Source organism: Gopherus flavomarginatus, chromosome 3, assembly GCF_025201925.1.
Source record: "Gopherus flavomarginatus isolate rGopFla2 chromosome 3, rGopFla2.mat.asm, whole genome shotgun sequence".
Taxonomy (NCBI): Eukaryota; Metazoa; Chordata; order Testudines; family Testudinidae; genus Gopherus; species Gopherus flavomarginatus.
In genome coordinates, this window is record NC_066619.1 from 26,222,784 (window position 1) to 26,239,811 (window position 17,028).

At 39.5% G+C, this 17,028-nt stretch overlaps 1 protein-coding gene across 1 annotated transcript in view; it reads right to left on the bottom strand.

Moving 5' to 3' along the window:
- Positions 1-17,028, bottom strand: part of LMBRD2 (LMBR1 domain containing 2) — a 41,264-nt gene that overhangs the window by 7,974 nt on the left and 16,262 nt on the right. Inside the window, exons 8-15 of the mRNA XM_050943789.1 lie at positions 16,522-16,635; positions 9,864-10,047; positions 8,819-9,000; positions 7,673-7,806; positions 7,314-7,419; positions 2,888-2,985; positions 1,754-1,857; positions 631-677 (exon numbers count right to left, since the gene is read on the bottom strand). Coding sequence (XP_050799746.1) covers positions 631-677; positions 1,754-1,857; positions 2,888-2,985; positions 7,314-7,419; positions 7,673-7,806; positions 8,819-9,000; positions 9,864-10,047; positions 16,522-16,635 — 969 coding nt within the window. The remainder of the gene's footprint in view (positions 1-630; positions 678-1,753; positions 1,858-2,887; positions 2,986-7,313; positions 7,420-7,672; positions 7,807-8,818; positions 9,001-9,863; positions 10,048-16,521; positions 16,636-17,028) is intronic.

The following is a 17,028-nucleotide window of genomic DNA, read 5'->3' on the forward strand; positions in this document are numbered from 1 at the left end:
GAGAACCCCTGGTTTATGTAAAAGAGAGGCAGGATCTGATTAAATTTCTATTAAAACCAATTGGAAACTATTTAATTACATTCAATATGACTCAAATTCAGATAGTGGTTCCAGATCCTGAGCAGGTGTAAACTTGCATAATTCTATTGAAGACACTATAACAATTTACAACAGAGCACGATCTTCAGTTCTAGTCTGCAGAATAAAAACCACCCAACCTTTCTGAACCATTAATTGAAAATGGTCTGGTAAGACCAAAATGTTTCATGTCAATTTAAGTGCAGTGACAATGTAACACATATACACATGAAGAAAACATGTAAAATTAAGCGATGAAGATTTGCAATAAACCAGATTCTATTTTTAATTCATTTTGAATTTTAAAAAGGACGTTATATAGTTTTGAGCTTGAAAAGCATACCAGGGTAATAATTAATTTCCTGTAGACTTCAATAATGAATAGACTGGAAGTGGATAAACATATTTCTTCTGAGATTATGACTTTAGATGCCAAATTCCACACCAGTGTTATAATGGAATGAAAACCAAGATCCTAAAGGAAAGTTGTAATACATACCAACATACAGTACATAGAAAATTAGTATAATACTTTCTAAAATATTCTCATACCCTTCTTCTATTTTCACCTTCTTCCTGCCTTTGCCGTTTTCTTTTCTCTAGAAAAGGAAAGATTTTTATTTAACTAAAGAGTAATAAAAACCATCAGTGATTATAAACAGTTAAAGCAGCAAAGGATTAAAAAAGGCACTGGAATAAAATTCTTACCAATACTCTTTAAGGGATTAAATTTAATCAAAACCAATACATTTTTCATGAAGAAGGGGTTACCTGAGGAAAAACACTGAAGTTTTAAATTAACTACTTCCCTACTTTTGATAAATTTGAATGAAGCTTAATATGAACTTTCCCAATATTTAATAACATGGCAGATCAACAGACGGGGCAGGGAAGAAGAATGAACAATTCTAAAATTATAATGATGTGCCAGATGGAAGGATCTCTGTCAAAGAGAAACTAAAATGTTACCTAAAATACACAAGGGTTCTGTTTTTGTTTGAAGGTCTGGCAGTTATAAAAATGAACTAATAGGACAACGACAATATTCAGCTCTGTAAACTTAATGATGGAATGTTTAAGAGTCCTTTCAAAAGAGATTCTCTGTAAAATGCATGGTGCCATAATTGCTTAAGGGTGGCGGTGCATGCACCTTTCCAATAAAAATTGAGTACAAGTAACTTCATCTTATATTTTATGATTGATGTACAGAGTCTTTACATAACTTATTAAAAACTGATGATGAGACATTACTACAGCACCTTCCAGCTGAGGATTTCAGCTTTATAAATCTCAATTAATTAAGAATCACAATGGCCCTGAAATACCTCAAAGGGTATCTCAGATTGTGTTCTCATGTGAAAAACTTCACTTCTACACTACCCCTTACCACCAAGTTGGGGCATTAGTTCAGTACTGATTCCAAGAGAAGACTACTGCCTACTGAATCACAAACACTGGTTCCTGCAGCATCTAAGGTTTCCTTAGACTCTCTTTCACGTACTGATGAAGCCCTATAGTGCGCAAACTGAGAGAGGTGAGGGATTTAGACCAATAGGACATTTAGTTTATAAAGTGATCTTTGCAATTTTAGATTTTGGGACTAAGTACTAAAAAGCCATAAACAATATTCAATTTTATCACAACATTTTAGATACATTTATTGGACCCATATTACCTCTTCTGATTAACTCCTTTCCTTCATCAATAAAGTCAGAGGTCATTTCATTGTCTCCCATGAACTGCTGGAACCCCAGCAGATTCAAACAACGAGTTCCTAAGCTGGTAAAAACAAAAAGGATAACAGAACAGTTTTAATTCATAAAAATCAGCTGAGACAAACTGTGCTGTAGCATGCAGTTAGTTATCCCCAAAATGCAGGGAGAAGAGCTTACCGTATTGGCAATCTACATTTTAAAAAGGACATCATTTATTTTGCTGAGTAAGCAAGCTTAAAATTTAGAACACTTAAGGAGGTACTTAGACCCAGATTGTGAAGGAAAGGCACACATCAGCCCATAAAAGTCCTTTCAATGATGTTAAATCAGAAATACAGCAAAATGGAAGCATGGTTACAATTTATTAGAAGTGTTCCCTCCTATCACTATTGCAAATAACTTAAAACAAGAAATGTACCTGCTTGCAGTAATCTCACAAATACTAAAATTATAACTGTTGTGTCAGATCTTCGATACCACTGTAAAAACATTAAGGATTCCCCTCTGCATAGATGACAAGTCATGAGGATGAGTTACTATAGAGGAGCCTATGTAAACTCACTTCTGGCTTCCAGTGCAGGAGTCATGTCCCGGGTATCCTTATACCAGTGACCCCTGGCTGCTAACCAGCCTCATGGAGTCATGGGCAACCAGATGACAAGGCTGCTCTAACTTTTATGATAGACTGGTCTGACCCTGGAATCAGGAGGCCTGAAACCATCTTTGCGCTCTCTCCATGGTGACAACAGTTGTTCTTTGCTCAGAGAGAGAATCTGCTTGTTTTTAAGTAGATTTAACAGTTTATGCATGGTGTGAAAAACTTTTTAATTAACTTTTGCACTTTCAGACTGCTGAGCTCTGGTGAACGTTTCAACATTTTACTGAATCATTCAGCTTTTTAGGCTTTTAAAAAAAAATAAATTGCTATCTAAAAGCTGCAGATTGTAAAATGCTAAACTCACCTACAATCTCATCTTTAATAGTTTGAGTTAACATGCAGATGCAGCTGGGGGTGGGGAGGAGTGTCTTATATTTTGAAATCAGTGCTAAGTAAATAATAAATGCAAAGGATTACAGATTTGACAATTACTCACCTGAAGTAAGTGGCAATACAGAGAATGACAACCAGCATGGGATAATATATATAAAACCCATCTGCAATGAAAGACAACACTCTCATGGAGCCCATTATCTGAAAAGAAAAGTGTTGATTAGTACAAAGACAAGACAGTTGCACTCATTCTTTTTGTTTCTGTCTAGAATTGACCACTGTCTCACCTATAGGGCCCAGTTACAATACAATAAGTTATCCATTCTCTAAATATCTACATAATGAATATCTGTGTCTATATACATATCTATTTAATGAATGTTGACAAGTGAAAAGTGAGTTATCAATAATTAACAGTACTGTCTCTCTCCCTGTGTCACACTGCAAAAGCTGCAGTCAGCAGGGGGCACTTGAGCTGGATCCTGCTAATTATAAAAGAGAGGGTGGTTTCTGAGGTCTCCAAGACCCTGGAACTTTCACTCTCCCCATCTCTGCCCCAAAAAGAGTCCAAATTTTATGACTTTCTGCTAGGGCTGTCAAGCGATTAAAAAATTAAACTGCGATTAATCGCACTGTTAAACAGTAATAGAATACTATTTATGTAAATATTTTTGGATATTTTCTACATTTTCAAATATATTGATTTCAATTACAACACAGAATACAAAGTGTACAATGCTCTCTTTGTATTACTTTTAATACAAATATTTGCACTGTAAAAAGAAATAGTATATTTCATTTCCACCTAATACTAGTACTGTAGTGCAATCTCTTTATCATGAAAGTTGAACTTAAAAATGTAGAATTATGTACCAAAAAAAACCTGCATTCAGAAATAAAACAGTGTAAAACTTTAGAGCCTACATGTCCAGTCAGTCCTATTTCAGCCAAATCGCTCAAACAAGTTTGATTACAAGCAGGAGATAATGCTGTCCACTTCTGGTTTAAAATGTCACGTGAAAGTGAGAACAGGCGTTCTCATGGCACTGTTGCAGCAGGCGTCGCAAGATATTTACGTGTCAGATGCGCTAAACATTCACATGTCCCTTGATGCTTCAATCACCATTCCAGAGGATATGTATACATGCTGATGGATTCTGCTCAACAACAATCCAAAATACAGCGGACCGACACATGTTCATTTTCATCATCTGAGTCAGATGCCACAAGCAGAAGGTTGATTTTCTTTTTTGGTGGTTCGGGTTCTGTAGTTTCTGCGTTGGAATGTTGCTCTTTTAAGACTTCTGAAAGCATGCTCCACATCTTGTCCCCCTCAGATTTTGAAAGGTACTTCAGATTGTTAAACCTTGGCTCGAGTGTTGTAGCTATTTTTTAGAAATCTCATATTGATACCTTCTTTGCATTTTGTCAAATCTGCTGCAATAGTGTTCTTAAAATGAAAATGTGCTGGGTCATCATCCGAGATGGCTATAACATGAAATACATGGCAGAATGCAAGTAAAACAGAACAGGAGACATACAATTCTCCCCTCAAGGAGTTCAGTCACAAATTTAATTAATGCACTATTTTTTTTTTAATGAGCATCATTAGCATGTCCTCCAGAATGATGGTTGAAGCATGAAGGGGCACACAAATACCTTGCAAAGCCAGCTACCAAAGTGCCATGCAAATGCTTGTTCTCAATTTCAGGTGACATTGTAAATAAGAAGCAGGCAGCAGTATCTCCCGTAAATGTTAGCTAAGACAATAAAGTTTGTTCACAGCGAACAAGATGTAGGATTGATTGGACTTGTAGGCTCTGACGTTTTACAGTTTTGTTTTTGAGTGCAGTTATGTAACAACAACAAAAAAATTTACATTTGTAAATTACTTTCAGGATAGAGATTGCACTACAGTACTTGTATGAGATGAATTGAAAAATATTTCTTTTATCATTTTTACAGTGCAAATATTTGTAATAAAGATAATATAAAGTGAGCACTGTACACTTTTTATTCTGTGTTGTAATAGAAATCAATCCATTAAAAAATGTAGAAAAACATCCAAAAATGTTGAATAAATTTCAGTTGGTATTATTGTTTAACAGTCGATTAATCGTGATTAATTTTTTTAATCACAGTTAATTTTTGTGAGTTAATTGTGCGAGTTAATTGTGATTGGTACACAGCCCTACTTTCTGGGCATGCTGCAAAAACAAATTATAAAAGAAAACACCTGTGTGATAAAGTCTCTGGTGAAGCTGAGGGTAGGGAGATCACTGGCTGGCTGAGCTCCTGTGGAACTGATTTTAATGCAGCTGAGATTTAACTGTATTTAGCATAGGAGTCATTATTTTAGAGCACATACAGCCGTGGTTAGAAATATTGTCTTAAACCTAAATCAATAAACTACGACCACAAGATTATAATCCACCACCATAATGATAATTCTATCAATGTTAAACCACTAATGTTTGCTACTGATATGTACACATTTGGAGTCCATGTGCAAAAACAAATATGACTTAGAAGTTACAAGTTGTACTCATTTAGCTCAGCACAACACACACTGTTCAGAGAGTGAAATTGAGTACAAGCCTGCCAGTGATAATGATCAGAAGGGACAATGAGTATCTTGACCTTGCCAAATGAATAAAACTGGAAAACAGTTTCCATTACTCCTGGGGGAATTCTGTGTCACTGCATGTGCACAGAATTCAAGTCCCCCACGGATTTCTTTGCTTCCCCACAGAAAAATGACTTCTGACAGGGAAGTTGCAAAAGTGGTCATATGCCTCTCCAGAGCAGTTTGGTTGTGTCATTTGGGGCGCCTAGAGAAGTTGGTAGAAAAGTAAATCACCGCAGGGTACCGCCTGCCCCTGAACCATCCTGAGAAGTCATCTGTACCCAGATCCCCACCCCACTGTCCCCAGAGCCCCAACCCACCAAGCCCCACTCCCCCAGCACCCAGGCCACCCCAAGTCGCCACACATACCCAGACCCCTCCCCGCCGCTGAACCCCAACCAACTTGTAAATGTAAAGTAATGCACACTGGAAAAAACAACACCAACTATACATACAATATGATGGGGGCTAATTTAGCTACAACTAATCAGGAAAGAGATCTTGGAGTCATCCTAGATAGTTCTCTGAAGATGTCCACGCAGTGTGCAGAGGCAGTCAAAAAAGCAAACAGGATGTTAAGAATCATTAAAAAGGGGATAGAGAATATCTTATTGCCGTTATATACATCCATGGTACGCCCACATCTTGTATACTGCATACAGATGTGGTCTCATCTCAAAAAACATATACTGGCATTAGAAAAAGTTCAGAGAAGGGCAATTAAACTGATTAGGGGTTTGGAATGGGTTCCATATGAGGAGAGATTAAAGCAGCTAGGGCTTTTCAGCTTAGAAAAGAGGAGACTAAAGGGGGGGATATGATAGAGGTATATAAAATAATGAGTGTGGAGAAAGTGAATAAGGAAAAGTTATTTACTTGTTCCCATAATATAAGAACTAGGGGCCACCAAATGAAATTAATGGGCAAGAGGTTTAAAACAAATAAAAGGAAGTTCTTCTTCACACAGAGCACAGTCAACCTGTGGAACTCCTTGCCTGAGGAGGTTGTGAAAGCTAGGACTAAAACAGGGTTTAAAAGAGAACTGGATCAATTCATGGCAGTTAAGTCAATTAATGGCTATTAGCCAGGATGGGTAAGGAATGGTGTCCCTAGCCTCTGTTTGTCAGAGGGTGGAGATGGATGGCAGGAGAGAGATCACTTGATCATTACGTGTTAGGTTCACTCCCGCTGGGACATCTGGCATTGACCACTGTCGGGAGACAGGATACTGGGCTGGATGGACCTTTGGTCTGATCCAGTATACCTATTCTTATGTTCTTATGTAACTGCAATGGAACCTCCTGCAAAGTCCCATTCCTCCTGCACCCAGAAACCCCCAATGAATCCTTGTGCATCCAGATTCCCCACGCACCCGGAACCCCCACCAAACTGCCCACAATCAGATTGCCTCACACAGAACCCTCTTATGTCATACCTGGATCCCCCCACCCTAAGCCCCTCTACACACTGACTCTGCTGGGCTGAGCCTGCCTGCCTCATACCAAAATCGGGGGCCAGGGCTGGGAATGAAGGCAAGAATCTTGGTGTGCGTAATGCAGAGAAGTAGGGCCCTGGAGTGTTTCTGGGGAGGCCCAGCTCTTGCACTGTGTCAGGGTTGGGTGCAGCCTCTCCATCAAATCCATGTTACCTCCCCAAGGTAAGACTGCAGAGTGTCTCCATATATACTGACAAATAAAATATGCAGAGTTTTAAAATATTGTGCACAGAATTTTTATTTTTTTGGCACAGAATTCCCTCAGGAGTAATAAATTCTATCCTGCTTAATACTGAGTAAGCAATAAGATGAAAAACTATGTTTTTACAGTAAACATTTAATTTCATAATTAATGTTTTTCAGACTGTTCAGCCATATTGCATTAAGAGAAATGCTCTCTATACTTACTGATGTATATGCAGTTGCCTGAGTGTTTTTGTGAGAGATTGATGAATCCATGTGAGTCAAACCCAAGAAATTCAGACACAGAGGAGGAGTTAAACGGCAGAATAACCTGTATAAATTTAATAGTTAGCAGCTTTTAAGCAATTTCCCCCTTAATAAAATAAAATGTAAAGAATAATAATATCACAACTAGATATAGAGGTGGCTTTTAAAAGATGAAATGCTGAATAAGTTGCACCTATCTAATCATCAAGGGTTATATCTGAAACACTACAGATTTAAAATTCATTTAAAAGGCAGTCCCAGAAACTATATTATATATACACACACCCACACACCAACAAAATATATGGTGTACTCACATGCCACTGAAAAGGAGACTGTATGCATCAGTCTGATGGTGCGAAGCTAAATAATAATAATTAAATACACGAATCCTGAAGACAGTTGAGTAAACACAGATACTTAAGAAGAAGATGGTAAGGAAGCAAGCCATCTAGAAACAAAATATTCAATTTTTACTATTTCTTTCAAATTTATATCAAAATAACTGCTACAATACTAGACTTCAGCAACAAAAGCCTTCAGGGCAAAATTATGTATTTCTTTTGTGTCATGGAATTATAATAGAACTAATGCATAAATTTAGCCTATATAGGGCTATATACAGTGCTGTCAATGTACTGCATACAAGATGTACTTAAATACAGCAGTGAAATCATATTTTTGAAAAACAAAAACACGTTAGCTCCTCTAAGTTGCAAAAGTATGAAGTGTATTTTTAAACAGCTAAGAAGGATTTAATAGTGCTACCCTCCTTCCCTATTTCCAGTGTAAAATAAAGCATGTTATAGGCTGCATTTACTGATGTTCTTCCAATTAAACTGGGTCTAACTACAATTAGACAAGGGTGACGAGCTGAACAAAGAAAGGGATGAATAGTAAACTAGCTTAGGAGCTCTTCCTTGACTTATACAGGACAGTCTAATAATAAAACAGGCTTTTTAAAGTTCCTGTAGTTTTGTCACCATACTGCAAATGTTGGGCTCAGTTCTTATAAGGTATGTGTCTCTTAAACCATTCACAGCTCTTAAGACTACAGACTTGCCGTCTGGTATATTCAGAGCAAATATTGCATGTATGAGAACCTTGAAGGAAAAAAAAAAACTAGCCCAGAAGATAAGAGAATGAGGAGTTCCATTTACCATGACAACAACCCATGTCTACATAACTAGACCAAGTTACTCCATTTTTATGTTCCTACAGATGACTGAATTGGGTCAGACTCCACCGTTTGTAATAGAGTGGTGCACGGAAGAGAGCAGACTGCCACAAAATTAGCCTTAGTACTTGTGTAGCTTAGAGAGCTTGTGTAGTTCAGTAGTCAGAGGTTAATTTTTCATAGCTAATAGATTACAAGGGTTAAATTTATTATATTTAGTCTTCCTCATTACTGCAGGAACTAAAATCTGTACAATAAGATTGTTAAATGAACATTCCAAACTGACCTCTATGCACATATAGTTGTACGTTCTTTCTGCCAGTTGTATGAAGACAGCAAACAAGGACAGAACTGGTTTAGTGCTGAAAAATGTGCACTCTGACCACACAACAATTACAGAGAATGTGGCCAAAACAACAGCAAGAATTCTGTAAAACCATGGCCGAAGGAGACATTCCCAGTACCATTCTGGAAAAAAAACACAAAACAAAAACAACAAACAACAGATTAATACAATTTATATAAGAAATAGGAAGAGATGGAAATTCTCAAAATAGCATTGTTGAGGCATGGTGCCAACTGAGATGGGTAGCTGAAAAGAATCATATGGGATTTTTACCTCTCTCTCTACAGCTCAGGGACCTAGAGAATAGGTTACATTATTAAATTCATGTTATTGGGATTTGCCAGGTTTACAGTGCATCATTCTGTAGTGGGTCAGTTCCCTGATAAACGGGAAATGGAAGCTGGATTACAAGAAGGCATCTCCTAAAGAAGGAACAGAATGGGGAAGGGGCTCCAAGTGTCTGGTACAGCGAGAAAACAACATTTTCTTCCCCATACCCTCAATTCTTCTATGAGGGAATGGTGGAAGAGTCACAGCAATGGTATTGGGAACACTTAAAAGGCCTGGAGAGCTGAAGACACCCCTCTCTATGGTGTTACGGGTTACAGAAGGCAGGATGACCTGCACGGGATGAGCTATTGCTGGATACTTTTCCAGATGTATTGCTTGATAATGTTGCAACTTGTTTTTCTTTCTGTAATGTCCAGGAAAAAGCTTTAGGAATCTCTATGGAGGTGGCCATTATATAGTATATAAGTGCTCTTAGTTTGCCTACCAATTAAGTTTATCATCAGAAATATAACTGTTTTTTGGCAACTGGAGGCAATGGTGTATCTATTCCATCATGTGAGCACAAGGGGGATGTATATTTGCCTACTACTTCTATACAAGAATATCACTCACGTAGGAGAAAAGATGCCATGCTCTACAGGAAAGCATGAGTTATAGTCATTTAGATACTCAACATTTGTATGACAAAACGTACCAACAGTTGGTGTGTAGAAATATCGGGTAATTCTGTTTTCAGATTCTTGGAACTGAAAAGTATGAACAAACTGACGAGTTGCACTGGTTTCATTTTTCGCCACATCCTCCAAGTAGAATGCTTGTTCTAAAAGAATTCGCCACTGCACCTGCGTACGACGGTGTCTCTGAACTGAATAAATTACCTACAGTAAACAAACCCCACAGTTTCAGTTACAGAACACTCGCTCCAAGAAATGGGAGAAAACTGTTAAAACTCCACACTGACTGCTCACAATGTCATATAGGTGTATTTTGGGCTGAGTTAAACTGTGTTAAGGACTGAGTTAAAACCAATTTGGAGCTGAATGGGTGTGAATGTAAGAGAGCTGTAAGAGACAGTTAAGAGGTCACACCTAAAACAAGGCCTAACAGAGTCTGCCCAGAAACTAGGACCATGTGGGAGAGAGTTCCAACGGGCGTTGTTTTGACCAGGTCTGTCTGTGGGTGTGGAAAAGGCTAGCTGGAGGGCAGATAAGAAACTGAGGTCTCATCTACACTAAAAAGTTAAGTTGACCTAAGTCAACTTGCATTGACCTAGTTGTGCATGTCTCTACTCTTATACAGGAAGTCCTCGGACTTACAACGCCCGACTTACACTGAACACCACTTACGACGCTTTTTAATTGACTGTCTGTTTTGCCCCTACAACAGTAGTTTCACCCTTACGATTCTCGATTTGCATAAAGTTCACTTGAAATCACTTCCTGGTTGCGTTATACTGGTATGGAGCTGGAAGGGGTTCTTTCTGATTGGTTTCAAGGCAGCAGGGTAGCTTGTTGCTGGGTAGAGTTGCTTGTTTTTGATTGGCTCCTGATCCTGGGCTCAGCCAATCAGAAAGCTTGAACAGTATTGGCCGAGGCTTAGCATGTATACCTTTCTCCCTGGCTTTCTAACCTTGTGTTACCGGCATTCTGAGCAGGGTATGTAAGTTTATATGTTTATTTGAATGCTGTTTACAAAATACAGCGTACAGTAAATACATTGATATTGCAACATTAGTCATCTAGTTGTACTAAATTCATTTAGTACAAAAAACTGGGTTATTGTGGGGAAAATAGTGTATCAAGCCTTGGTTCAGGAACCAATCCCCCCTTCATACCATTGATTCCTATGGGAAAGTGGTTTCGACTTACAATGTTTCGACTTGGAATGCAGTTCCGAGGAACAAATTGTGTTGTAAGTCCTTGGACTCCCAAGGTCTCCTGCAACCATATGCACCCCATTACAGCAACACAACAACATCACCTCCCCGAGCAGTGCAGAGGCATGGCTGACCTATTTAGGTCAAGGCACGGTGAGTTCAGATATTGCATCAACTGTGCTGAACCTAATAATCCTCCAGCAGTTGTCCCACGATGCCTCTACCTCTACAACAGTGGCCAATCCGGTCACAATTTTGAACTCCACTGCCCAAAGTCACAGAGACCGGAAGCCACATCCGCCCCTTTAAAGCCCCTAGTCTTTTTGAAATGCCTTTTCCTGATTGACTAGCTTAATGAGCACATCCACTAGCTCACCTTCGCAGGCATCTGACCATGCTGGCCCCAATGACACATATAAACTACCAGATGCATTCCTGCCTGAAGCAGGAAAGAAGTCATGGAGCATGTCAGCATGTGAGAAGAGACTGTGCAAGCATAGCTAAGGAACAGCTGAAGAAATATATACATCTATGTGCAGATTGCACAGGAGATGCTGAAACGGGGGCAGAACATAGATGGAAGATGTCATCATGGGAAAGTGAAGGAACTTCAGCAGACATACCAGAAGACAAGGGATGCAAACAACAAATCTGGTACCGCCCCACAGACCTGCTTCTTCGATGATGAACAGCATGCTATACTTGGAAGGGAGTCCACTAGCCTCCTGCCTATGACTAGACACTGTGGCAGAGAGCCCTGAAGCACATGGCAAGACAGAGGGATGGTGGCAGCGATGAGGTAGGGGACTGAAACCATGCAGTGAATCAGGAGCTATCAAACCCCACTGAACTCAAGCCAGTCCCACCTGGTGACTGCAGGTGAGCCCTGGTAAGCATAAACATAAAAAAATTCTAACAAGGAATAATGTATCTTTTCGTTTCACAAAATCTCATCCCCCTTCCTCCCTTGGCTGCCCACCTGCCCTTCTTCCCCATTTAAAAACAGGTGTCCATCCAATCTACAAGAACAAATGCATTGACTTTTGATTGCTTACTTGTAATGTGTTACAAAGTAAAATGCTAGAGACTAATTTTTTTAAAAAGTAGCATTATAATCTAAATACACAATCCACATCCAATCATTGTCCTGTGCTCAGCTAGAGGTAAAAGAACAAGGCAGAGGTTGTGTCCACATTTCCATTATTTGGTTTGTTGGGCTAGACAGAGGACCACACGGAATACTTTATTTATCTGAACAAGAATGTCCCTTTTATCCTCTTGAGCCATCTTGATGAAACTTTCATGGAAATATTCTAGAATATTCTCCCAAACATTTCAAGGCATTGTTGTTTCTTGTTTCATCCCCCACAATAGGACTCTTTCCTGAACCATTCTGCGATGAGTTCCACTGCCATCATTACAGTAAATAGGCTAGTAGCATATGGGACTGGGCTGGCTTCAGAACACTAGTAGAAGCTAGTTTCTCTGTGTATTTGTCACTCCGAGGGAGATATCAGCCAAAATCACCACTGCCTGTAAAGATATTCGCAATATTCACCACACTTTCCCTATAGTAATACCGGGAGCACCCAGCATCTAAAGTTTCTATGCAACAATACACCCTCCTTTCATGGTAGGCCAGGGCCTGCTCACCATGGTTTGACCTGCAGAGCGGTGCTGTAAAGAGGCACTCCAAAGCTACAGTGATAATTGGCATTTCTTTCCAAAGGTATTTAGAGGAATAATATAAGGGAATTTTGAGACTTGTCCTTCCCTTTCTGTTGTGACTGTAAATCTTAAACGTACCTGTTTTAAATCAGCAGCCTCTGGTGTGCTGGCTTGAGAGGGGCCCACTCCACACCCACTGAACATCTGACCTTATCAAGAGGAGAAAGAAGTGGACTAAGAGGATATGTTCTGTGAGATCTCCCAGTTCTCTATGACAAAGGGGTTCATATGGCCATGAAGGGACCATATGGCCATAACCATGGAAAAAGGACCAAGAATGAAGAGATCAGTTCTTTCAAGAGAGGAAAAGGGTCAGAAAGGTGCATTGAGAAGTGCACCATGACATCAAGGGTTTTCTAAGGTAACTCAGATGTTGCAGAGCATTATAAACCTACATGTCCAAAGACCCTCGATTAAGCAGCCTTTCTAATCCATGGTCACTACTCCACACACACCCCTCCCCTACCCTCCACACACATCATAACAGAATGCAGCATGGTATGAACCCTTACTGCTACCACTCTGTGCCAGAGAAAATACAAGGAGAATCATAACTATACATATACCAACCTGTGAAAACCACAAGATCAGCCACAATGCACTACATATTTCATAACATGACAAACATATAATTTTAATACGGAAATGTAAATGTTTATTGTTTATTTGGATTTTTACGGTCCTGGTTACCCTGTTACAGTGCTGCTTAAATGTCTTCACCTTGTGTTTTTGCACTTTAAATTTGTTTCCTGTTCTTCGCACATAAGATGCTATTTTCGGAAACTCAATATATTTGTTAACTTCCACCAAGCATAATTGCTGCATTACAGAATTCATAATGGGAGTCAGTAACTCACCATACACACAAAGGCACACTAGTTCATAAAAGCATCACGTAACAATGCTGTAGCTGACTGCTAAAATAGTCTTGTAAAGCCTGCCTGAGCATATCACTCCATGGTTGGCACTTCTAATAGCTTTTGTGTCTGGCTGTTCAAATTCAGCAGACAACCAGTCCACCTCACCCCTCCACACTTCTGACAGACTTTTTTTCCTTTGTCTCTCAGATATCATGCAGTACACAACAACATGCAGCTATAATGATGGGTATTTTTGCCTCACTAATACCCAAGCTTGTGAGTAAACAGCACTAGCGACACTTTAATCTACCAAAAGTACATTCAACTGTCATCTTGCTGAGCTAGTAGTTGAACGTTTCTTTGGTGATGCCAGTGTAAGACTTCATGAGTCCCGGCGGGGCACAACGAGTAGGCTGGGTCACACAGAATCACTACAGGCATTTCAGTATCACCAACGGTAATGTGCTGCTCAAGAAAGAATGCCCCTTCTTATAACTTTTGGAAAAGTCTTGTGTTCTTAAAGAGGAGAATTGCATGCAACTTCCCTGACTAGCCCACGGTGATATCAGTGAAGCGTCAGCAGTGATCCACTAGCACTTGCATAACAACAAACAGAAAGGGATGCTTTTCTACATATCCACTAGCAAGGTGAGGCGATGCCAGAACAGGTATAGTGCTCTATTGCTGCAAATCTACTCTGATTTCCTGCATATTGCCAATAGTCACAGTCTTATGCAGCAAGAAATGCTTAGTGGCCTTGCACACTTGGATGACAAACAGCCCCCACTGTGGATTTTCCAACTCCAAATTGATTGGTCACTGACTGACAGCAATCTGGCATTGCAAACCCACAGAGCTTGATGGTCACTTGCTTCTCCACGGTCAATGCAGCTGTCAATCTGGTGTCCTGCACTCAAAAGTCTGAAGCAAGGTCAGCACATAGATCTAGGAACATGGCTTTTCGCATCTGAAAGTTTTGCAGCCACTGCTCATCATCCCAAGCCTACATTAGTGTGATCCCACCAATCACTGCTCGTTTTTCAGGCCCAGAAGCAGCAAACCATTGTGTGGAACTAGTCCATGAATGCCAGCACCAACCTGGCATATTTATTCACTGTGCCCAACATCCAGTTATTGTGATATTCCTCATCTCTTTTTCCTCATCACATCCCCACTTGTAGTAATACTCATTCAAGTTTCACAAAGGAGAACAGTGCATCCTGTATTACAGTGCCAGCTCCAATTTTTTTGCCGCCCCAAAGAAAAAGAAAAAAAGGGGTCACCATTTGCAGCACTTTTGCAGCAGTTTTACAGCGCCACTTCATTCTTCGACGACAATTCAGTGGCCAGTCCTTCTCACCGAGAGGGACTGAGGGACCCGCCGCCGAATTGCCAAAGACTCGGACGTGCCGCCCCAAGCACCTGCTTCCTGCGCTGGTGCCTGGAGCTGGCCCTGCTGTATTAGCAATGGTCATTAAAATGTTGATGAGCTCTACAGGGTCCATATTTCTGTTAGGCAGATGGCAGAGACTGAAAAGTAGCACTCAGGACTGTAGGAATTTTAAAAAACAGTGCAAAAGTTATGAGATAGAACAAGCATTATGGGATGAGAACTTGAACTTTAGTTCCCAGAAATCCCTGGGCAAATTGCTGCTATCCCACAAATCACTGCAAAAATGTTTAACAAAAGCACTGAGCTGTATGGCGGTGCAGGGAATGCTGGGATATTACCCATGGCATATCACATTTTCTATTGATGCAAATATTTGGAGTGAGAAGGCACAGCGACAACAAACAGCCAAGCATACACGCACCTGAGTGATATACAAAAGCTGGCAGCAGTATGCCAACGTAACTTGTGTCAAATGAACCCTGTAGTATAGATTTGACCTGAAAGGGACTTAGGGTATGTCTATACTGCAAATGGGAGATGTGACTGTAGCAGATGTATACATACCCAGGTTAGGTTTCATCTAGTTAAATCAAAGCTAGCTTGAGTAACAGCAGTCGTGTAGTTGTGGCACCATGGGATAGCTACTCATATATGGTTCCTGGGTGGAGCTGTACTTGCGGTATACCTACACAAGTTACAATCACATCTCCTAGTTGCAATGTAGACATAGCCTCAGAAGGAGTGCAAGAAAGCCAAGCACCAGTCTGTAAGCCCTGGGAAAAGATGTGACCCTGGGAAAAGCCTAAAGAGAGGTTCTGAGTCAGGAGTGCTGACTGAAAGTGGTTTAGGTCTGTTAACTAAGAAACTACTACTTTAGTTTCTCCTGCATTTGGAGAAGCAGGACTTTGTACATTCCCTGTAAACAGACAAGACTGCACTGAATAAGATTCCGTCATCAATTTCTACTCCCAACTGGAACAACTTACAAGGCTCTGAAGAAACTAGCTGCTAAAGTTGAAAAGGAGTAACAGGTACAAAGATGACTTCTGCCTAATTTTTGATGGTGTGTATTTAATCTATTTATAAAAAGAGATGTGAAAGGAATATTTCAAAACTGAGCATTTCTTTCCCCCACCATTTTCTTTCTCTATCTCCCCAATGTGTTTTGTGCACTTTCACTACAATTTCTGTTTGAGATTCTTCATTACAGCACACAGTGGTATGCCTCATCACAACATGCTACAACATATCATGGGATAAGCAATTTTTATTCCTCTAGATATTCCTTTTGAATTTCATACATTAATACATGTTTTGTTCCACTTTCAGAAACAGAACAAAACAGGTACGGTTTTACAAGCAGAATAAAAATAATATCATGTAAATTAAGGATCTTAGTTTATTTTAAATGTCAACTAATTTAGAACAAACAATGGTCTTAAATGAATACATTAGCAGGAGAAGTGATGTTGCAACAGAAACTTATCGGAGTTACCTGTTTGTGAAGTTTGACCAGATTTTTCTCACTGGGATAGTTGTTTTGCCTGTCATCAAAATCTTCATAGTCATCCATGTTCCTACCCATTCTTTCCTGGTATTCAGTAGGACACTGGTAAGAAAAGGAAAATAATTGAAATTCTTCATTTATGGAAGCAGAGCATACATTACCAGTAGGATATGGTATTTTATTGAAGTCTTAAAATATTTTTTTTGGACAGTGGATGCAACTGAAATGCATTTCACTTAAAATATTCAATTTCTTTCCCCTCCGACATTACAAAGGATTTACTTGTAAAAGTGGAGTCTGCATTTCCCTGTCTGTAAATGATCACATTCTGAGAATACAAAAAAAGACATATCTTGTTAAAGAAAAATGTATTTTATTCAAGTTTGTATGAATAAATTCAGAATAGGATACAGCACATAGAAGAAGAAGATTTATCTTTTTCAGTTATCCAACGTAATTTTAGTGCTTGATATGAAAACAAATATGTCACCCACC